This window comes from Marmota marmota, unplaced genomic scaffold (assembly GCF_001458135.2).
Source record: "Marmota marmota marmota unplaced genomic scaffold, marMar, whole genome shotgun sequence".
NCBI lineage: Eukaryota > Metazoa > Chordata > Mammalia > Rodentia > Sciuridae > Marmota > Marmota marmota.
Genome location: NW_026000242.1, coordinates 28,830,106 through 28,855,248, shown reverse-complemented (window position 1 = coordinate 28,855,248; position 25,143 = coordinate 28,830,106). Strand labels below are relative to the sequence as shown.

General features: G+C 38.4%; 1 protein-coding gene across 9 annotated transcripts in view; it reads left to right on the top strand.

The window, feature by feature from the left end:
- Nucleotides 1-25,143, top strand: part of Fat3 (FAT atypical cadherin 3) — a 622,271-nt gene that overhangs the window by 273,410 nt on the left and 323,718 nt on the right. For all 9 annotated transcript variants that reach the window (XM_048795699.1, XM_048795700.1, XM_015489994.2 and 6 more), the window contains one exon: nt 31-345. In XM_048795699.1, the coding sequence (XP_048651656.1) occupies nt 31-345 (315 nt within the window). The remainder of the gene's footprint in view (nt 1-30; nt 346-25,143) is intronic.

The window sequence follows — 25,143 nt, the reverse complement described above, 5'->3', positions numbered from 1 at the left end:
TGCAGTCATACTCTCACCATTTTCTCTTAGGGGTCATCACTGCTGCAGATGTTCTTGACCGCGAGACAACAGGGTCCTATTGGCTGACGGTGTATGCCACAGACCGGGGTGTGGTCCCACTCTATGCCACCATTGAGGTCTACATTGAAGTTGAAGATGTGAATGACAATGCCCCACTGACCTCGGAACCTATTTATTATCCTGTTGTCATGGAAAATTCTCCCAAGGATGTATCTGTCATTCAGATCCAGGCTGAAGATCCAGACTCCAGTTCCAATGACAAACTGACATACAGGATCACAAGTGGGAATCCTCAAAATTTTTTTGCCATCAATATCAAAACAGGTAAGGGAAGGCTTATATGATTATTTTTTAATATCGATAGTCCAGGATTTAAATTTATCACCCTGACCCTTGTTGTTCCAGATTGTTTATTTTATTGTCTAGAGAACAACATCTCCTTTCTGGAGGTGGTTTCTGGAAAGGTGAGTGCTCCTCCTGTTTCTTTGGTGTGTGTTAATTTCACCTAACACTGAGGTGAAGTGGACTAGCAGGAGTCGAGCTTTCATAGAAAGCAGTGGATTTGCTTTGTCCACAATAATGAAATGTGGTTTCCTGGATGCTCATATTGCTGTCTGCCTTCTTTTCTTTCTTGAGAGAGGGTATCCTGGCCTGCCCAGGGTTCTTGGGCAAGTGTAGCCTGGTGTGCCCAGCTGACTTTGCAAGGCCTGTCCTATGAACTTCTCCCTTGCTTGGTTCTGTCCAGCTTGCTGTAGACAATATCCTTTAACCTTACACCCCCATACATTTTGTGACCCCTGCACTGTCCATTAATGAGTGTCAATTTTCAAACAACTTCCAGTGTCTCAATCTTTACATAAAATATGAAAAACTTTAATTTTTTAAAAAATCTTTTGCTCAAAAGGTTTCTAAAGATTATAATATGAGCTGAATTTGTTAAATAAAGGTCACAAAGGCCTGAGGATTGGGAGCAAGTGTGGAGTTTGGTTGACTGTGCCCTGATACAAGGACACACACTGGAAAGGTGCTCTGCAGAGGGCCACTGCTTGCTTGTGATTTGCCACTTTTAGATCTGAACAAAGGAATAAAATACTCAGAGGTGTAGTTTACAGGGTATTATTCATTGAAATTTAGAATAATGTAAATTAATTTTTCCCTGGGTCAGTGAGCGGGTACTGGTCTAAAGTTAGGCTGGGTGGATACTTGTTTATATGGGCAGACTCAGCTTTCCCAATGAACTACTGAGAGGATTGATAGTTACTTCTGTCTTTATTTCTTAAAGGAGAAATGTACAGTTGACCCCACACAGGTTATCAATGTCAGATTGCTACTGAAATAATTTCAACAGAATACCAGAGTTTAAAAAAAAAAATATTGTCACTTTTCTCTGATTTTTGAACCAGTCAGTGATTATGTTACTCAGACTTCTGAATCAAATGATATATGACAGGATTTGACTGGTGTTTCATAGAGTGATCATCAGCTAGCAGTGTCTGACTAAGGCCACCTTGTATGGAAGGGGAGGACTCAGAGGAGCCTGGCCAACCTGTCAGAGCCACACTAAGTCTGGGCAAGTCCCCAGGCACCCACGGAACCAACCTCCTGATTTTTTTGTTAAGACAAAGAAATTCATGTACTATGCCGACAGATAAATAAATTTAAAGACTTTACAAATGTAAAAGTAAGGGTAAGGGAAGAGGGAGAGAGGACAGAGAGAAAGCAAAGATATTTTAAAAGTCCCAGTAAAGACGGCACAGACATCTTCGTATTCACCACCCAGTGGACTTTTCAAATGCCCTAGTCAGATTCTGTGTCTTCTGTCTTGATCCTTTTGCCACCGAGTGGTCATTTCATTAGTGGTGGGCCCAGCATCCTCCTTTGAAGTTAAAAAAAAAAAAAAACTGAAAAAGGTTAGTTTCAAGTGTCCTCTTCTACTTTGGACTGAAAATGAAGAACAATCAGTATAGGTTAAGAATTTGGGTAGGATGTGAAGAACTTAGACAACATATTTTGTATACTGATATAACTAAAGCTGTCTTTTATACAACTTTTTTTTTTTTTTTGAAATTTCAAAGACCTGTATTATCATAGTTTGGCCTACATTGCATAGTAAGAGCCTTAGTCACATCCATAATTTTCTGACCTTGCCATAGAATTTAAAAGAGTATTTGTGCCAGGAATGACATTTTTGTTTAACTGGTCTAATTGTGTTAAAGAAACATATAGCATACTTTGTAGTTTTCAGACACAGAAAATGAAGATACTGGATTTTATTTGTCTAGTTATTCAATCACTAAGTATTTATTATGCCTATTAGTTTTACAGCAAGATTTAATATAAAAGATTATAAACTTAAGACATGGTCCAAAATTTTCAGGGACACAAAGTAGAATGAAATTCATATAATAATTAATAAATACTTATGATGGAGTGAAAGAATACAATAATTGATTTCAGTAGGGGAGCTTTACTCTGTATAGTGTTGGTGAGAGGGATGGACAGGGAGGTCTCCATGGAGGAAGCAGAATTTGGGGTTAGAAATTCTGGGCTTCAAATTCTTGCTCTGTATTTTCTAACTGGGAAACACTGTGGAACCCACCAATCCAACAGACCTGGCTTCACCAGCTTTGAGACTCAGGCAAGGTATTGAACCTCTTGGAAATTCAGATTTTACCAAGGAAAGACTGTTGCAGAGTTTCGAGGTCCTCATATGAAATGTTTGCCACAGGGTCACAGCAAATGTTGATACCCTATCCTGTATACATTTATCACAGACACATCACTTAATTTCTGTGGCCCTCAGTTTCTCATCTGGAAAGTGAGAATGAGATGGTTTACTCCACAGGGTGGCTCATGGAAACAGAATGGCATGATGAGTTTAAAGGCTGTTGGTAAATGACAGAGCTCTATAAGACTCCTGTGATTTCTATGCCCCTTTCTTTTTGTAAAAATTGATTAATTAATTTATTCGAATTAGGTATATATGAGTGCAGGATGCATTTTGATTCATTGTACACAATTGCAGTACAACTTTTCATCTCTCTGGTTGTGCACTATGTAGCATTGCACCTTATGTGTATAGTCATACATGTACCTAGGGTAAGGATGTCCACCTCATTCCACCATCTTTTTTCTATGCTTATTTCGTATGAGACCCACAGAACCACAAGCCATGTGAAATTCTCCTTCAGTGTGTTGCTCAAGGTGTGTTGCTCTCTGTGGCACTCAACAGACTCGCTAGCAGGAATTCTAATTTTTGGCATTTCTTCCCATCCCTCTAAAGTCATTTATCTGGAAAAGTTACATCAGTATAACATTTTCCAGTAGTGAAGTGGGAGGAATAGCTAACCAATGAATTTAGAAAAGATTTATGCTTTAGATTTTTTTCCAACTGGAATGTTGACACTAATAAATTGACCTTTTATTCTTTTCTTTGTGGTACAGCTGAAATTTATAGAGTTTTGTTTGGTTTTGACAATGCACTACATAATAAGTAAAGATTAAAATGATTAATACAAATGCAAATTATGTCAATACTTATGGTCTACAACTTGTAGCAGGCAACAGATGTCCCTCACACCAAAGGAAGTGATTTCTCTATTGGATACTCTGTTCTTTACCCAAAGAATCACTTGGGCTTTTTCTACCAGACTTAGGATCTCATAGAATGAGTACTCTGTATATTTTCCTCAATAATTCTTGTAGCTTAAGAAGAAAAATAAAAGTTGTAGGGCTGTGAGGCCTTTGGGGAGCTGTATGAGGAACTCTTGATTAATTCCAGACTGAGCAGCTGAATTCAAGCACAGTAGAGTCTTGCTGGTGCTTTCAGAGGCTCACCCACATGTTCCAAGAAGGTGACACTAAGAGCAGATGTTCAAGCCTCTTTGGGTTAGCAGGAACTTTACTTCTTTCCATCAACTGTAAAAAATTCAAGCTGGCCACTCACTAATCATCCAGGCTAAATTAGGGAACAGGGGTGGGAAGTTCCTCTAGAACTTCAGAAGTTAATTTTCATCATGTTTACCATATAGATCCACTTAGCACAGGGCTGGCATGCCACCATTAGTAGAGCTACTCAATAATTGTGAACCATGAGTATGTTTTCAACCCATATTCCCTAGTAGAAAGGTTGTATAAACTATAAGCAAACTGCTTCAGGTCTCCACTGTATTCTGAGGAAGGCATCCTTTGAAATCAGTGATACCTTGACTTACCAGTTGATATGAAGTACCAGTGCATAAATTCAGTTTTATAAAATACATTATGTACCATGGTTGACCTAAGCTTCGGGTGTTGGCAGGGTGGAAGATAAGACAGAAGAGAGTTTCTGCACTTAGGGAATTTAGTCTTGTGGAAAACATGAACCATCACATATATGATACTCTTATAAGGCAATTGCATAAGGAAGCTTATTTTTAAAATAAATGGTTGAACTCTAGACTGTAAGCTGTAAACAGGGTAATATTGGTCAGAGCAGGTGAGGCGGCTGGGAGCTGCCCAGACCTGAAGTGGGCCCTGAAGAATGGGTTGATCTGCAGGGAGAGAAGCCTGTTGAATACCCAAGGACCATAAACTAGGTACTGACCTAAAGTCTGTGTATTCTTTTTGAGCTGCTTTCAGAGACGTGATATCATCAGAAAAGGTATTTAAAAGAGCCATGAATCTCCAGAGCCTTATAATTAGAAGTACCAGATAAATATGCAAATCCCTTGTTTGGGGTTTGATAATATTTAGATTTTAAAGAGCATCCTTTTTTAAAACATGTTTTTTCTGAAGAGGTCTATTTCTAAAAATAATTGTTTTAGAAGGAAAAATGTATGTTTTAGTCAGCATTTTCCTGGCAGTGATTAAAAGACCTGACAAGAAAAATTTTAGAGGAGGAAAAGTTTATTTGGAGGCTCAAGGTGTCAAAGGTCTCAGTCCATGGACAGCTGGCTCCATTCCTTGGGGCTTGAGGTGAGGCTGAACATCATTTCTTTGGCTTCTGGTGAGCATCTTGGGATAAGCCTGAGTAAAGTGCACTTTATGTGTAAGGGACCACCTTACAGTAGAGTTTGGTGGAGGGAAGAGGCTCATGTAATGATCAGAAGCAGAGGGACACTTCACTTGACAGATACAGAATATATACCCCAAAGCCATGCCCCTCCAGTGCCCACCTCCTCTAACTACACCCTACCTGACTTCAGTTACTATTCAGTTAATCCCCATCAGGAGATTAATTCATTGATTGTGTCAAGTCTGCCATAACTCAGTCATTTCTCCTCTAAACCATTTAGCATTGTCTCATACATGAGTTTTGGGGTGACACCTCACATCCAAACCATAACAGATCCTTTTAGTCTTTCCATTCCTTTCATTAAACATAGGTCCAGGGTCAGCATATATGCTTTACTCAGAGTGTGTATCTATAAAGAGGATCCTTGGTTAATCCAGATCTTCCAATAATTTATTATCAGAACTTGGACTTTCTATGTCTGTTTCTACTGTCTCTCTGTCTCCCTCTGGGCTTTTGCTCAATGGCATCTCCCTGGGCATTTGAGTGCTGATGAAGCTTGGCTTTCTTTGGCTTCTGGTGAGCATCTTGGGATAAGCCTGAGTAAAGTGTACTTTATGTGTAAGTGGACCACCTGCCCACTACCCCCACCCAGATCATTTGAGAGAAAGAAATCTTTTAATACCTACCTTACAGGAATACCTCAAATTCTACCTTTAACTATTAATTCCTTTGGGTGTAGACATTTTTTCCTATTAAATGGGCGATTATAGCTTATTAAAATATTATATATCCTTACTTTTTGATCAAGTCTAAATAATAGCAGCTTGCCTTTTGGTATATGGCATAAGACTTTAGGAGCAAGTGTTAACATTAATTAAAAAAAAAAAAAGTAACAGAGGAATTCAAGTCCCACTCCAATCTGATAATCACCTGGTGAGCTTACTAGACCAAGATTCCTGGGGTGTAGCTGGGTGATTTGCATTTCTAACAAGTTCCTGGGTAATGCTGAAGTTGTTCCCCAGGGAGCCTAAAGAGCAAGGCTGTAGACTTCATTTACCAGAAGGAAACAGAATAGGTGTGTGCTGAGAAACACACCTGAGAAAAAGGGAACCAACTTTATAAATCATTCCACTTTCACCTAATAGTGCTAGAATTTTGAGAATTTACTATGAAATTCAAAGTGCACACTCCACCCATTAACCAAATCAATTCTCATATCCTTGCTTATACTTTTTGTTTTATGAAACCTAGAAAAAAATGAAAATTACGTCTTTGTAATTGACCATAAGCAAGGACTCATATGGATTCCTAAGGTTTGTGATTAATAAAAAAAATTGGGTTACTTAATGTTTGTCCACACTTGTATTATTTCCAAATATATAGAATCAAGCAGAATTTGTTACTAAGTAGAGTCCAGACGTACTTCAATAAATAAAACACTATTGGATTTTAGTGGGCCATTATTTAGAAAGCATTAGCTCATGAGACAGAGGTATTTCAAAATAATTTGCCATTCTAAGTAAGCTAAGCCCTACATTTGTGCCCAGATCTGTTTCGTGGTTATCAGCTTAGAAAACCATCTTTTCTAGGAAATCAGAAGAAAGCCTTACTTTGTGTATAATTACAGAGATTTAAAGGAAAAAAAACTGTGTGAGGGACAAGAGTACAAATAGTGGTGTTTGTATTTCAGAGGAAATGTGGAAATATCTTATTGTTGGATCCTATTTCTCCTTTCTTTCTGGATGGCATGGTCCTTCCTAATGGAAAGCTAAATTCTCCTGAATGGGTGGAAATGGCTGCTGGATGATGAGTTGATATTCATAAATACCAGGCACAAAGCAGATAATGTAGCAAATGAGTATGTATGAAACTGTAAATCACCCTTGCTTCTTCTTTCAGCCATGAAAGGAGGCCTTGTCCTATAGAACATTAAATTGTGTTCATTTAATCCAACAAGTCCAGTAGAACAAATCGAGCTCATGCAGATTTATCCCAGGGGGTTATTTAAATTCAGCAGTGACCTTTGCATCCATATGAATGTGCTTCAAATGAACAAGGACAAAGGGAACTTCTCTGCACTGCCTTTATGTCCTGGGGAGGCTGCTCCTTTCCTCATTTGATGGACTCTCAACTGTGGGATGGAGGCGGGGAGGTAGGGGTCTCTGTGGATGGAGACAGCTTGGTCAGGTTAGGCTATCCTGTAAGGGAGAGCCTGCTCCCCCCTAGGCTGGACTCTGGCTCTGCCTCCCTGTGGCTTGGTTTTGTTTACATGCTTGTTAATATACATACCAATTTCAGAGTTTCTGAACCCCATACTATTGACATTTTAGGTTAGATAATTCTTTTTTCTGTGAAAATGTCCTGTGAATTTTAAAATATTCAGCAGCATCCCTGTCCTCTGCAATGCTTGCCCCCTTCCCCCTAGTTGTGGCAATAAAAATCTCTAAACATTTTTTTTAATGTCTGGGGATATGGATTACCCCTTTGAAAATCACTGATCTAATATGAAATACTTCATAGAACCCCATTCCATATGGCCCTTGCGAAACATCCTATACAAAATAAATGACTAGCCATGGAGGCATGATAGTGTTAACTTTAATAAAAGAAAGTGTGTGTACATTATGCATGTGTATGCATACATATTAATATTAATAATAAAAATAAAATAAAAACGGAGAAATCCAAAGCTGCCTCTCACTTCCCTTTAACTTCAGACATTATGAGTACTTGAAATCAAATCCATTAGGAAAAGAGAGGACAAAACAATAACAAAACTTCAAGCATAATAAATGTGCACGAAGTTATCTTTTTCTCAGCTCTTAGTATTTGAAGAGGATTTGGCTGGCAACAAAATTCTCATCGGAATCTGTTTTGAGCAGCTTTCTCCAGAAAACAGCATGAAGAGATTATTTTGAGAGTTTCAGGGTTTATTCCCTTGAAATGCTTAAGCAGCTCCAAATCCTGTTCCTGCTTAATGTCAGCCTTCTGATGGATAAATATGTGGATTGTTTCATTCCTGGAATAAAGGTGGATGAAACACGGGGAAGGGGAGGAATCTTTTTGACCTCAATTTGGGATTCTGCAGTCATGTACCTAGATGAAGTCTCTGGAGGGCTTTAGCATTCTTAGTAAGTGTGCAGGGCTCATTTACAATCTCCGGGGAACTGGTGGGTTTGCAAGGACTTATATCACTGTTCGGATTACCATCTTTGGATACATCATAGGATTTTGAGGACTTCAACTGAGTGTGAGCTGGTGAGACCATGTGTAGCAGGAAGAATTTGACCCCCAAATAAATTGACATTCTGAAGGACAGGGCTGCCAGTTAGGCAACAGCATGTGCTTTACTATGTCTATGAGAAACAGATTTGGATATCCAAGTTAACACAGTTGTTACTTGTAAAAGGAGTTTTAGGTACCATTTCTTTACAAAATTGAAATTGCAGGCAGGGATGAAGAGCTTTGATGAAAAGAAGATAGAAATGAGCAGGTAGGAGCTAAATGATAAAAGTGTGGGAAAAATGATTCTGTACCTAGCTGGGAACTTGCCCTGAGTGGAGGTGTCTCTGGAACACTTAATGGAGCTCCAATGCCATGAGGCTAATGGCATTGCTCCATCTTCCATGTTGCCCCTGTCCTGTTGACCCACAGAGAGGAGATAGAAAGGGGGGCTGGGCTCCTGGAGAGCCACCCTGTCTCTCCAGCTCAGCTGTGGGGGGAACTGCTATTGGAAATTACTGAGAATGATTTGGGAGGGTGATGGAGTCACATAAATAAAGCAGATGATGGAGTTGTATTTATGTATAAAAAAGAGATTGATTGAAGTCATAAATTTCTCTTTTATTTCTTCTATCTGGGCGTTATTTCCACAGCAGTAATTTACTGCATTGGTTTATTACTTTCTTCTGTTCTGAAAGAAACTGTGAATTTTAATTGAAACTACTGCCCGCCTCCCACCACTCTTGGATGCCATTGTCAGGGAGATACTCCCCAGCTGTGTGTCCCTCCCTCCTGGGTATGAAGGCAAAGTGGGAAGAAGAGCCCTAATCCAGAGCACCAATTGCTCAGTGCCCAAGCCATGCTGGTGTGCTCACATGTTAGCGTATTTTATAATCACCACAATTATAGGGAAAAATTGAGGTTCTAGAGACATAGGTGGCTTGCCCAAAGTCACCAAGCTGCTTAATGAAGAGCTGGGCTTGATCTGATTAATCATCTTGATGCTAAAAATAAATGCTATTGAATTTGAAAAATAGGACTACTTGAAAGGACCCATTAATGATCCCAGGGCTTTCGAGGTCAGGGCAGTCTTTCAGATGATTATGTGTACTCTTTGTTTTACAGGTGTGTTAGGAGTTGAATTAAATCAACCAAAAAGATAGGTTAAAATCCTAGCCTCTACTTCACACCTGTGAATGTGACCTTATTTGGGAAATTGTATCTTTTGTGGATGTTAATTGAAAATGAAGTCCTGTTAGAAAAGGGTGGGTCCTAACTCAATGACCAATGTCCTCAGAAGAGGAGAATTTGAACTGGAGGAAAGGCACTGAAAAGAAGAAAAAGTAACACAGTTTCCTGACCCCTTGTAAGATTAATTTATGAGTCTCTTTAACAAAAGGCAGGGAAAGCAAGAGAAAAGCATACAAATTTATTTAACCCAAGTTTATGTGACTGGAGAGTCTTCAGAAATGAAGATCCATAGACATAAGGAAAACTGTATATTTGTATCTTTAGTTTGGATGAAAATGGACAGTTGCATGGAAGAATACTGGACAGAAAGGCCATGACCTAGTGGTGATAAACTGTGGGGAACTTAGCAAGGCCTCTTGGTTCAGATTCTTTTTGGCTGCTTAGTTCCTTCCTGCCAGGAATGCACAGGATGCCTGTTTCATGAGGGTCTTAAAAAGACTAGAGGATGGGAGATCAGAAGGACTTTCCACTTCTGCAGTTTTCTCTGTTTCCTTGAATTACTTGAAATAGTATGCCCAGGGGTCACATTTTGGAGTGTTGCATTCTGAGCCCCAGCAATAGCCACATGAAGATGGAGGCAAAGACTGGAATTGGAGGCAAGAGATTGGAGCGATGGTGCCAAAAAGCAGGGAATGCCAAGAATGGCAAGCAGTCACTAGAAACTAGGAAAAGACTAGGAAGGATTCTTTCCTGGAGCTGATACCCTGGTTTTGGCCCCCAGAATTGTATGAGAGTAAATTTCTGTTATTTAAGCAGCCTGGTTTGCAGTAGTTTGTGAGGGCAGCCCAAGGAAGCTCCTACAAGGTGCATTTCAGGGCCCACTGAGTTCCACCTCAGTGCTCTCTTCATTAAACCAAATGCTCAGAATTTTAGCACCTTCTCACTACATCTTCCTTAGCGTTAGCCAGATGATTTGTGCTTGCTGTTTGTTTTGCAGTACTAGTGATCTGTTTGAGCTTGATAACTTCATAGAGTAGTTATATAAGGGGAGAAGTTTGATAAGAGATCTGTATAGCATTGAATTACTACAGTCATTTCAGGACATGTGGAACATCCTCCATGGTTGATGCCATCTCATCCTCTAGGGTATTCATGCAAAAGGTGGCAAGGTCACATGGAAGCTACTCTTGATCAGCATTCAGTGTGTGTCACAAAGTAGGATCTCACGAGAGTCTTGCTCATTCTTTCATTTCTCTGGAAGCACCTTTCAAAAAAAAAAAAAAAAAAGCATTGAAGGTAGCTACAGTAACTGCAGGATGAAGTATAGTTTCATCATTGACCTTGAAAACTTAAAGTTCAGTTTTGTCATTTTCTGACATCTTTAAGTGACTTTATTCTTAGCATCTTAACATTCTTATAAAAATTATGAATGTTCTAAAAATTTCTAAATTTTATTCACATTGAGGTAGATTATTCTAGGAAACCATATGGAACTCTAACAATAAAATTATAAAGCAAGCATGCGGTGAGTTATTTGTAGCAGTCTCATTAATTTGTAGCAAAATGACACATTTATTTTACATTTTGCCACACATAGTCATAGTTAGGCTACATAGTAACCCTGGAAAGAAGCCACATGGAGTGGTATGTAAAAGCTTGCATTTGAATCCTGGCTCTACTACTTCTTAGCTATGTGATGTTGGCCAAATCACTCAATTTCTCAGAACTTAGTTTCCTCTATGAAAATGTAAATAATTGTAGTAAATAATGAATCTCTATTAAGATTAAATATGTTGACATATGTGAAGTACTTTAAAGAATACTTGTTATGTAGTAAACTCTAAATAAATGTTAAAAATATGTACAAGTACAGAGTTTGTTTTAGCTAATCTGGCCTTGTATCAGTGAGATATTGTATCAGTGAGACCTTAGGTGGCTGCTGTTTTCTAACTATGAATATGTAAAACACTTTACCTATAGGTTCATTTGGTTCCTTTTGATTAAGACCATGTTGACTTTCATATAGGTTGTCATCTAAATAAGTTGTGACTGATTCGAGTGAACTGTGATAGCTTGAATGGGGAGTCATCTCTCAGGCTTGTAGAAACCTCTCTCCCTGTCTTAGATATTTCAATTTACTGATAATAATACAATATGATACCTTGAAAAGTGCACTAGTACAGGTACTTGAGTTATCCAGATTCTGTCCAGTCCCCACCACTAATTTCTCTTATAACAGTGAGCAAGTTTGTTTCATGTCTATAGGCCTTAGAACTCTCAGAACTGACACTTTCCTGTGTTTCTTGCCCTTAGAGCCTCGAATATGCCCTTTAGTACTAATATATACTTCTGCCATCAAAACTTGGAATGAGGTTGTCTTTATATAAGCAAAATGACCATAACAGACCATTGCTCTGGAGGGCATGTCAGAAGAAAGGCTCAGGAAAGAAGAGCTATTCCCTAATGTGGCTTGTTACACAAATGTTAAAAACTAAAATGAGACTTTATATTTGGTATTTATGGGGAGTTCAGTGAAAGGTATCTGCCTGTAGGTCACATTATCTCTGGCATTTTCCATTGAATGATTTGCAAATTTGCCATCACTTTTCATCTTTCATTCATGAAATGTTTTGGATCATGACCTAAAATAAGTTGTTATCCAGCATGTGCTTTGATTAAGCCCTGAATTTCATTTTTAATAGTTCTTAGATAAATATTTACTGGGTTAAATTTAATCCATAGTGTTTCACGGGAAAATTTGCCAATGTTATTGTTTAAAATGAATTATTTAATTTTAGACAACTCATATTTAATCTGTTAAACAAGACATGCGTGAAAAACAACCTGTCTTCTCAGAATTTCACCCTGTGAAATTCACCCTTTGTGCTCTTGAGAAGGACAAAATCCCTTTGGTTGGAAGTCTGTTTCATCCACATACTAACCACAGAATAATGGGCAAGTTTCTTAAATTTTTATGACTTAGGTTCTCCTTCATTAAAATGGTGAAAACTGAGTTGTTGTGAGACTTAAATAGGCTGGTATATTTTATAAAGCACTTACCTTATCTGTGAATGTATAAAGTGGTATAAAATATTAAATATTATAGCTATTATGAGAAGCATCCAAAATTCTTGTCCTTCAACAGAATTTGCTTATAAACATTTCTTTCTTGAGAATTGATGACAATCTGCCTTAAAAATTTCCAATATATGCTACTATGCTTTCATGTTTTATGAGTGCCTACTGTATACCAGGTGCTCTACCAGACACAGAAGGCCCAAGAATGAATTAACAACAGTGATACTTTTTAAAAACTGACAGACAAGAATTCACCCTCAGCTGACAGTTATTGCTTCTGTCGTACAACTTCAAAATGAAGACATTAAGCAAATAATATTATGGGTTTTATGGGGTTTTTTCCATCAATAATAAATGGTTATACTATTTATTGGTTGTTTTAGGAAGGAAAGCCTCTGAGAACATGAGTGAGGAGATGTAAAATAAATCCATCCCATTAGAAACAGACTATTACAGGCAGAAAATGTCGTGCCTTTGCCAATGCACCATTTTTAAATATGTTGCCATTGCAGATACTTCAGTTAAGCAAGACAAATCCAATTTTATCTCCCACCACTTAAGAAATCTCCTCCTTGTAAAATTTCCTATTTTATAAAGACATACTTCATCATGGCTGTATACATCCTAAATAGTTCATTTTTTACTTAGTTAAATTGTTTTCTGTCATAGTGAGAAATGCTTTCTTCTGAAGAAATGGTGTTCATGTGCAGGAAATAGGAATATTTATTAAAATGTTTTATTAGGAAACTAGATTTAGACATATTTCTACAATTTTAGTATTTAAGTATTTTTATTGCCCAATGAAATGACTATAGTGTAAAGCAGTCTGTGATAATCAGAGGCTCCAAATTCTCACTTTTATACTTAATTAAATGTAGTTGGTGGATATATTTTTGCATGCATGTACTTAGAAATATCAGTGATGTTTTGAATAGATGTCTATCAATGCTTTCACTGGGTTGTAATAGCTAGTAAATGACTTAAATTATTTTGTGCTTTCATCCTACTCTGATTTAATAAGCCTTTATGAATTTAGGATGCTATACATAGTTGTGGGGAGAACACAAAGAAATAGGAAACTTGTCAGGCCTAAAAGAGCAAATGGGCTGTTTACAAGGCAAAACTCCCTTAAAATAAAGGAGAAAACTGTGTTTGAGAGTGAATTCTAAGTTTGTAACTGTATCTCATCTTCAAATTTTAGTCTTATCTAGTATATCCCAAGACAGAGAGATTATATGTTAGAGGTTTTCCAGATAACTGGAGTTTAACACTTTGAATTCCAAAACAAATAAGTAGAAAAGAGTGTATATTTATGGACCCCTTCAAAAGTGTATCAAATGTGTCTTCCAATTTTTCAGACATAGGCTACTGAATGGAGTGATGGAAGCAGGGCGGGCTTCTTGGACTTATATACTCAGTTATATAGGGCCCCATGCTATAAAGGGGACCACACTCTGCTGTCACTGTCTGAAATTCTTCATAATTTTTGATCAAGGGGCTTTGCATTTTCATTTTGAACTGGGCCCTGCAAATTATGAAGCCCATCATGGATTTAAGGTGTTCATTTGGACTGTTAATTATTGTCTGGGACCATCTGATGTATGAATATCTGTGCCTCCTCCCTTGAGCCCTGCCAGCATTCACTTGGTTCTCAGTATGCCTCTCTCTTCTAGGACTCTGCCTCCTCATTTTCTGCTTCTCATCTGCCGAGACATCATATAAATAAGGTATTAGAATAGTAAGTAGGCTGCGAATCACTAGGCTCTAAAAGGGTCACCTTGAAGACTCTTCCCACGGAGTACAAGTGCAGCCCAGGCAGTGGACAGGCTTTGCAGCATCTAATTCTGGGATCAAGGTCTGTTGCATCACTGATTACAGTGGTGAAGAGGCTCTCTGGATGGAAACACCAGGTGGGACCATACAGTTCTGGCCCATTTCCATGGAAGGAAAATTGTCACAAATAATCTATTTTAAAAGCCTGCTTTTTTTGGAAATCCTAGAAAGTAAGATGAGGTTTCTATTAATGAGACTCAAGTTGCATAAATCTTATAAATTATACAGATTTAACTGTTGACTATATAGAACCTATTAGATTACAATAATTTCTGTGTCTTTGGATTGTTCATCCACCTTCAATGCACTATAGTGCTATTGGTTGGTACCCTCTTATCCCAATGTGAGCATGGTATATCTTTTTCTCATAGGTTCTAGTTCGTTTAGCTTTCCACATAAGTACACAACTGCATTTTTCATTGTCTACATAGACTCCTACCAGCCAAATGAAACTTGTGAGTTTCTCTGTGTCATGATTTTTAATTTTCTTCTGGCGCATTTTTCTAGTTTCCAGTATCCAATCTGTAGCAAAAAGAAAGCAAAACCAAAGAAATATTCTGTTGTTACTTTTTAGGCTATTCACTGTGTAGAAAATGAGCTGTCATTTATGTTATAAAGAAATAAGTTTCTTTAGACTGGAGAAAGTGTTGTTTATTATTCAATATTTGTTCATTTGTCCATTAATTCATCTATGTATTCATTCATTATTACTTTAAATATCTGGTGTTATTTGTTGAGCATCTACTGGGCTCTAGGCCTCTACCAATGAGATGTAGATTACTCTGTAAAAGCCAGACTGTTAGCAGGTCAGACTTTGCATATGTGGTCAGAACCTTATCACCTACCAGGAAAGCTCTTTGTTTTTGTGGTAGACACTAGGGAAAGAATAAGACAATGATTATCCATTGCCATGACAGGACACACAAAGCAGATGTTCTAAGGGAATGCTGAATGAGTGAATGAATACATATTGTTGATAATATATATCACTAATATTTTACCGGGATACCTGAATTCATCTCTGTAGCAAATGGCTCTAAAGCCTTTCTGAAATATAATCATAACTGAAATTCTCCTAATTGCTTTTGTTTAAATTTCCACTTGACATTTGAACTATTTTCAAAATATCATCTCTGGATTCACTTTGTCTCTGATGAATTGAAAGAAATTTTATATTGACACAATTTCTAAGACTTCAGAATGTGCATACTACTAGAGATTTCATAAGCATTCATGAAGGAAAATTAAGAAGTCATTAGTCTCTTTTTAAATCAGTTTATCCTAGGATACTGAAGTGCTTTGGGAATTATAGCATCAATTGTGTGCCAGGTTTTAACATTAATTGTAATGGTTAAAGACTTGGGCATGGTTAAAACAATGTCACAATGCCCTTCTACCTCTAGGATACTGTCATTCTGTTATGCTTGATTTTAATATGATTTGATGTATGTGGGGGGAGCAGGTAATTATTTGGAGAATGCGTTTTACTTTCATAAATAGGAGTAATACGGGAGTTGGTCTTTGCTAATACAAATCATAACAATAATTGCTGTCATAATTGTAATTCATGTGGTGCTTCACATTATTAGAGCATTCACATTCTTTATCTCTTCTAGTTAGTAATAACCTGCTTTACAAAATCAAAGTCTAACTAGGGAACCTATAGAAAAGTTCTCTAGAATTAGAATTTCATATCTCAGAAACAAGACAGATCTAGGTGACCCTGTTTAGAATCTTAGTTTTTGAAGAAGGTCAATTCTTCATTATATTGATAGTTAAATAAAAGGGTGGGGGATAAAAGAAGAGACAGATGTTCATAAACTTCACTATGAACAACAAATTAAAAACTATGAGTTATATACCTTATGGGTTAGGTCTATCATCATCTCATCATAAATAAACTAAATTCAGTGTTTTCTGGCCTTTAATGAGCTAATGGTGTTCTTCCTTAATTAGGAATTACTTAATTTAATAATCATGTATGAAAAATCAGCCCCAACTCAGATACTATGCTAGGCCCTGGCAGCACAAACTGAGAACACATTGTTCCCAAGATACACAGGGTCTGTTAGCACACTTCCCAATGGCTGTTGTTATAATTTTATGGCAGCTTCATTTTTAAGGATCTATACTGAACAATGGATCTTTCCCCTTTCCACCTTTAATTTCCTTTGCATCCTAGGTTCTTTATCAAGACAAGAATAACTATGAGCTAACATTTCTGTGCACTAGGGGAGTTACTCTTGTGTGAATCCTGTGTTCATCCCTTTTATGGAGCAAGAGTCCTAGATGGTTCTGTTTGGGGACATGCAGTACCCAATGAAACATTAAAATATTCAGACTTCTTAAAGGATGCTGACGAGGAAAATCTAGCTTTTCAAGATAAATATGGAACTACCAGTTTGTTGTAACTGCCAATCAAATGTGCATTGGGACACAGTGTGTTCATCATCTCCTGCCCAAGATGTAAATCGTGCTGTGAAAGCCAGACTTTTATGCTAACCCAGACATAGCATAGGTGCTCAGAGCCCTATCACCTACCAGGAATTCTCTTTGTTTGTTTTGTGGTACTGGGGATTGAAACCAGGAGCACTGCACCATTAAAGTATATCCATTAAGCCATGAGTCTCCTGCCTCAAATTCCCCAGTCACTGGGATTACAGGTGTGAGCCACCACACCTGGACAGGAAAGCTCTTAGGATGGAGACTCCAGGTGCTTCCAGGTATACAAGAGGGCATGAAAATAGAGAGAAAACCAGGCACAGTTTTTGTTTTTCCCACTGTCCTGGGTTGTTTGGGAATTTGCCCTGCCAATCATCTATTTCAAGGCCGGCACTTTTTTTTCTCTGCATCCTTAAATGTTTCATACTATGTACCTAAACCAGCCATCTGTGGATGTGTTGCTACCTAGCAAATAACCTTTCCATCTTGAGAGCCTAACTTACAGTTGAATGTGACTGAGCATTTCTAAGATGAAGTGTCAATCCTGGAAATTTAGGGAAATTGTTATTTTTTTCCAACTCTTCTCTCCACATGCTTGTTAGATTTTTTTTTCTATACGTTGTTTATCATAACTTTTCCCTGTGGTTGAAGATAACAGATTTTTGCTTTTAATTCAAGAAATGCCTTCTGCTGTAATGTTTTGCAACATGATATTTTCCAGCTATCAAGGGAGTGTGTGTTGTCTGATTGTATTTTTTGCATGTGAAACGGTGGGAATGGTGATAATACCCTGCAGTGTAAGAAGCCTCTGCCCTTCCATCCCTGTCAGTGTGTTTAAGGGAATGTAAAGGACTTTTTTTTTTTTTTGTCATTGTAATTTAAATTCAGAAGGAGCCTATTTGTATGGTAATCATAAGCTAAGGAAAACAGTGTTTCATTTCTCTTTGGGATTTGTTTTCTGACATCTTCACATTCTCCAGTTCTTTAACCCGGCAACAGCATATTAACAGCAGTTCATACTCTATTTTAACATGTAGAACAGTACCCAGAAGATTAATACATGATGAGGAGAAAGAAGGAAGGAGGAAGGTTGAGGCCATAATTAATTTTGCCTTTATATTCTATGTGCTGGTGTTTTCTGATCACAACTGAAATTGCAGTCGCCTCAGAGTTTTTACTATCAAAAAAAAAAAAAAAAATGATGGTATACAGTGAAGCACAAATAATATTGCCCTTTTAAAGATTAAGGTTCCAACGTGGGGATACAAATGATATTCTCATTGTTAGGGTCTGTTATTTTTCAACGAGGCTGTTTTACAGAGGGGGGAAACAGGATAATTTTCTTTCTGTAAGCACAGTCAGGAAAGGCTTCCTTAGCTGGTTGCTCTTCTGGCTTGCCCTGAACAGAAGATAGGTAATTAAAAAGATTTCTCTCCCAATTCAGGTGATTACTGCATATTCTTGTCTTAAATGAGAGAATCGTGAGACTCGGGGTTACATCTTCAATCACACAAATGACACTTTTTTTTTTCATAAAACAATCTAAATTAGATTCATTTCTGCCAATGATCCTATTAGATGAGGTGATTCTTTTAATACCTGAGTTCCCTTTGGAGCAGGGCTTTATGCTAAGGTGCCTGCCCTGGCAGGTAGGTAATGCTGGGATTGACATGTGGCTGATAAAAAAGCCTCTCCCCCAGGGTGCGCAGGCATTGGCTATGTCTGCTGGAAGCTTTGCTGTAAACCAGTACAAGTGACCAAATGGACAGTCCCCCCGCCATCCAAAAAGGGGGAACACCTTTTTAATCCCAAAGATGACTGAGTCCAAAACATCACACTGAGGCAACCACATTTCCTTTTTCAAGAGATGGTGTAAAGTACTATTTTCATGTGAAATCCCCTGATAGTTATACGTAGTAGTTCAAATCTGAAAAAAAGCAATCCTTTTTGTCTGCCAAGTAAAACATGCCTTAGCATCCCAGGTCCTGGATGAAAAAGAGAACAAAGAGAAACACATGTAGCAAGTATAATGTGGTAAAATTAGTAAACAAAACTGTTGATAAAATATATTTTGCCAGGTTCAGTGGGTGGCACATACCTATAATCCTAGTGGCTTGGGAAAATGAGGCAGGAGGATCACAAATTCAAAGCCAGCCTCAGCAAAAGCAAGGTGCTAAGCAACTCAGTAAGACCCTGTCTCTAAATAAAATACAAAATAGAGCTGGGATGTGGCTCAGTGGTCAAGTGCCCCTGAGCTAAATTCCCAGTACCAAAAATACACACACACACACACACACACACACACACACATTCCATCCTCTGACTCTGAGAAATAGTCAAGTCTGAAAGAACAGGATTGAGATTATCTTGAAGTCCTCTTTGAGCCAGAATGAAATAGAGTGGACAAAACTTATGCTGCCTAGCCCTGCTCCTCCCTGACTTTTCATCCCCTGGCTCTGCTCCAGTTGAATGTGTGTGACACCTCTGGACACATGTGCAAGCTCTGCTTTCTCCCTGTAGAAAACTTCTGCTTGGCCAGCCATCAGCCCTGGGCACTGGGGAGGCCTGGCCTGCCCCTGGGAGAATGGATCCAGTGAAGAGATGCTGGAAACAAACTAAGTGGTCGTTTGGATAGAGCAGTTTAATGCCTCTGGACTCAAGCTTGGTATAGACTTTGTACTCAGAAGGTGTGTGGAAGGTCAGGCAAAGGTTCCTGGTGGGTACCTCTCTTTGGACGCTTAGGTTCCTGGCCCTGCAGGGAGATAGATGGTAAAGGAGGGCCAGAGATGTCTTCTGCCTTGTATGGCAAGGGCAGCAGCCTTGGTGACTGGAATCTAAAGGCAGCATTGGTTAGAACCCTTCAGTTTTAGGATATATATTTTCCAGGTGAGATCTTAGAGGTCATTTTATTAATCCAAAGGCCACAATTTACAAAGTCACAATCCTGAATTATTAAAAGCAATACACTTTTCTACAGAATCCCAGGCTTTTAAAACATATCTGAATTTACTTCCGAATCTAGTTGCTTACTGGGTTGCTTACCCAGAGCCTTGCTTTGCTCCTCTGGAAAATGGGGATGAAGCAGATTTTATTCTGTCATATCAGGGCTTTTCTTGCCCATTTTGAGGTTGAGACATGGATGCTGGCTCATTCTTCCTCAGGGAATGTTGATCCCATCTAACTCTATCTGCCAAGTTTGCAAGCTTAGGCTTTTCTAGTGAAATATATAGACATCCTTAGGCTGCCTTTTCAGTTCTTGAGTTTTCTCTTTCTCTTTCCATAAGAAAAACAGCAACAGAGAAAGGAAAATGGCAGAACAATGTTGTTTACACATGAAAAAGGTAATATCTCTTTACTGAATCTGATGGTGATAACTTCTCAAATTTTAGGGTTGCTGTAACCATTTTCAAACCTGTAAGTAATTTTTAAAATTAGTTTGTGCAAAAGACTCAGCTCCTAGATTCTTGTCTAAGTTTCCCTGGAAACCTACAGTGTAGCTTTCATGAATCACCTCACTAAAGATCTTTTAAAACAAGGCTTTTTGTTTTTGTTTTTATGAAGGAAAGAAAGAAGAGAGGGAGGGAAATTTCCCCTACTAAGAGGAAAATATTTTAGACACAATTTAAATTAAAGTCTGTCTTCAATTATAAGACTATTTCGTGGAATTTAAGGTTTAATAATGAGGTTAGAGAAGTTGGCATTTGCAGTTTTAACTGGCCAACCACAGTGACCATTGAGGGTTGGCATGAAGCTTGTCTTCTCTTCTGTTTAGTATACAAGTCAGTTGTTCAAAAGAGAAAGTCTGGTTAATTACTCTGTAGAGATCATAATGCTAACTGTCTGATTCTAAGTCTTTGTCAGCCTGAAAACCTCATTATAAAGTACTTCTTTTATGTGCAGAATAGTGCTAAATGTATAAAGATGTCATAATTGCCCCTTCATCTGGGAAAGGTAATACATAATATTGGATACCCATTTCTTCATGGACTCCCTCTCAGTTTTCATGTCTCAGCCATTGTCTCCATACCACATTTTCATTGGGGATAAGTCATAACCCATGCTTTTGGTACAAATAGGAAAGACAATTGTTTATTATTGTTGTAATATTGATTATAATATTATTGAAATATCAGGATATGTCAAACCAGGAAACATGTTCAAAACGTTTTCTGCTCCTGTCAGCACTGAGGAGCCTTTTGCTTTTGCAGTGTTGGAGAACAGGGCTTTATTTTTCACTCACCATCAGTCTGTCATCGAAGTCTCATTCTCTCTTCATTGGTTACATGGCCCCAATTAACTGGAAGATGGATTATGTAGTGGGACTCAGATGATGTAGAAGAAGATATATGAGACTGTTATGACTGGCATTTAGCGAAGGTATAGGATGATGATGGTAACAAATCATACTTCAGTATATCTTTTCCAAGCATACTTAACACCCATTATCTTATACTCATAACACACACTCATAATAAAACACTGAAGTGTGTAGTATTACATGATGACTTCCCATTTGTCATTGAAGAAGCTGAAGTTCAGACATCTAACTTATCAGAATTACTTAACTAATAATTAACAGGATTGGGACTCAAGGCCAGATTCATTGACCCGAAATCCTGTGTTTTTGTCCAATACATCATGGACAGAGAAATAAATGAATAATAGCTAACCTTTTCTAGTAATCGGAACTATTTTACACAAATAGTGTCATGCCATTTCATTTCATTTCATTTCAACAAGACAGAGGAGAGGGTATCATGATTTGCTGCACTTGATAGACAGGGACACTGAGGCACAGAGAGTTTTAGAAATGGCCCCAAATCACACAGCTTGTAAGTGCAAAAATTAGGATTAATCCCAGTTCAGAATTACTCTGGAGCTTCTAGAGTGCTGTGGAGCCTTTTGACTAATAGCCAGGTTTTGTTGTTAAAGGCCTTCACTTGCTGTTTAACAGATAATGCTGAGGAATTAAGCCAAAAAATAGATGATGCGTTGTCTATGTTTGAGTTTTCTAAACAAATATTTCCCAAAGGAGCATTTTTTTTTCCAGTTGCGTGAGCTGTTGTGCACTGTGTTACCACCCAGCTGAAATGAATAGACCACCAGCCAAAAGGAAAGAGTCAGCAAGCTGATTGCTGAGTTTTCTTAGTGTTCAATGATTAGAGAGGATAATTATTAATATTATTCTACGATTTACTTTTCAGAGGCTACTATCCCCATCTGCCAATGTAAATATATGTCTTGACTGAAAAATCAGTATCTTTTCCAGGGAAATTTTCATGGTTGTCTTCTTTCTAAAATCACTCCTTGTGACTTTGCTGCATTAGGCAGTGATGACCACTGGGAATATTGGCCAAATCCTCTTCCCTGCTGACCTGAGTACCCTCTCTGCAGAGTCCCTGCTAAGATAGAAATTCATAAACAATAGGTGGCCATTGCCAGCAATTGGAACACAGCAGTCCTAGTCCTTGGCAGCAATTGGCAAGTGATTACCCAAATCCCCTGCCAAGAGAAAGCTACGACTTTTGGAATTACCTTGTTCCTTTCACCTGGTTGGCACATTTCTGTCTTTAGAAAAGAAAATATAAATAAATAAATAAATAAAGCTTTGTGTGTGAAAGTGTCTTTACAGCTTTCAGGCTGAAACTGCCTTGGCATGGTATATTTGAAGGCACAATGAGTGCCTTTCCATGTTGAAATGCAGTCATTTCCCTGGGTATGAGATTTGAAGGGAAGTCTCCTCTTCTTTCTCTTATTGGCATCTGAGCTGAAATTTATATAGATTGTGTAAGTGTGTCAGCACTTGGTATATCAATATGTTGAGTGATAAACTGTTATGGTTTAGATGTGAGGTGTCCCCCCAAAACTCACATGAAAGACAATGCAAGAAGGTTTGGAGGAGAAACAATTGAATTATAGCTTTAACCTAATCAGTGAATTAATCCCTGATGGGATAAACTGGGTGGTAACTGGAGCTACTAGGGAGCTTAAGGGGTGTGGCTGGAGGAAGTGGTTTATTGGGGGTGTGGCTGTGGGGAATATTAATTTGTAACTGGAGCTTGGAATCTCTCTCTCTGCTTTTTGATCATGTGAGCTGGCTTCCTTTGACACATTCTTCCACCATGATGTTCTGCATCACCTCTAGCCCCACGGAATGGAGCTGGCCTTCTATGGATTAACACCTCTGAAACCGTGAGCCCTCAAATAAACTTTTCTTCCCTAAAATTGTTGTGGTCAGATCTTTTGGTCACATCAGCAAAAAAGCTTACTGACACATCAATTGGAACTATTTTTTTCTTTCAATACAAGCATAGGCTCAATAGTATTCATTAAGTATATAACCTAGCCTCCCCATTCCATAGCACAGGAAATGGATACAAAGTTTAATTGATTCACCAAAGGCCATGAACCTAATTGAATTCATTGAGCGTTCATTAACCTCCCACTATGTGTGGAAGGGATGCCATCAGGTAATAATTTAAAGTATTTTGTAGAGGAAATACCTTACTATATACAAAACAAACAACAACATAAATCTTGGTCCAATTAAGAAATAAAATATTATCATGGATGATATCAGTATCAGTAGTTGAGTAGAGCTAGACGTAGTAGTCTGGACAGACCACATAAGGTTTATCATCTGAACTCACTAATTTATTAACTCAACAGAGATGTATGGAACTCTTATGTGTCAAGCATTTCCCAGACTCTGGGGTAACACAGTAAAGAAGGTCCCATTAGGGAGCTTGGTCCACTTGGGTACAAAGATAAATGGGGAATAGAAGGTACAATGTGATGAGAAGTTTGGTTAGGGTTCTGTGGGAATGCAGGCTTAGGAAACCCTAAGCACTGATTCCAGGGATCGAGAAATGGGTTGCCTAGGAGAGAAAAAATAATGTATTTCCTCACTGGTCACAAGTTTCATGGTTGAGATCCTTGTAATAAAAGACAAATCAATAAGAGAAAAATGTACAACTTTTATTTAAGAGAATCTTATATGACATGGAAAACTTCAGAAATTAAAACAAGGGAAATTGTTTGTGCTGAGATCTGATGAAATGTGGATGGTTGAGTAGAAGGATGACTGAACAAAAGAACTTATGATCTAATGGTAATAAACTCAGGGAACTTAGAAAAGCCCATTCCTCTTGGTGTCCCTGTATGACCTTTCTTCTCTCCAGACATAAGGCAAAATACCTGTAAAATGAGGGTCTTTGAAGAAGGGAGAGAGAAGGCCAGAGTGACCTTATTTTTTTTTTTGACATACCTTGGGAGAAGGAGTGAGATGAAGTGAAGGGAATGACCTACTTGCTTCTGCTGCAGTTTCTAGGGTCTATTTTGTGATAGTGTTTTCTGAACCCTATCAATGTGTGGGTGTGCATGTGTGTGTGTGTGTGCGTGTGCGTGCACACACATATGCTAAGCACTTTATCTAATTCCCACAGCAATGTGAGGTGATATGCACATTATTAACTGAGATTTACGCACTTGCTTAGGGCCATATAGCCAGCAGATAGAGGTTCAGGATTCTAATTTAGGTCTATAGGATGTAGAGCTGTACTCTTAGGAGCCACTTAGGCAAAATGATTTTAGTTAACATTTAAAACGTGGCTACCACTAGATGTAATGATGTATCTGTAGACACCGTGGTGTTACAGGTAGTCCTGAACCTGGATGATCAGGGAGCTACTGTCATCTTGCTCCTAACTACAGAGCGCTGACGGTCTGTCAGCAGTTCCTTATGGTCTCCTTGTGTCCAGCAGCCTCCTGACTTTATCTTCATGGCATCTCAGCCTTCCAGCTCAGCTGCTTCTTTCACTCTGAGGGCCACAGTCACTCTCACTTTGCATGTCACCTGCTCTGTGAACCAGCACACATGTTCTTCTCTTTTCCTACTAATTGGACTACTACTTATCTCTGACCTAAGGTCCACCCACCTGGGAAGTATACCACCTCAGTCTCAGAGTATAACCCAGAGTAGACTTTGAACTTCTGTGGCACAGATAAAATTGATTCACAGACAAAGTGCTTATGCCTGTCCACCTATCATATATGTATTTTTGATCTGAGACTTCTGGGTTGGGCTGAACCTCAAGGTCATGTAGACTAATTGGAGAGGAGGAAAATAGCCTCAATTTCAGCAGATGTCTGGGTCCTGCCTGGAAAACACCTCTGAAAGAACTTGAATTGGAAATACAAGGTTCACATTTGCATTCTGTAGGGCTTTATAAATCTGTCTACTCTAGAAAAACCATTCTATGCCTACTCATTTTAGCTAGATTTAAAACATGGCACCTAATTCTCCTCTGCTTTCCATCTGATTGCAACTTTGGTCTAGGTGATTTGCCCCCCCCCCCCCC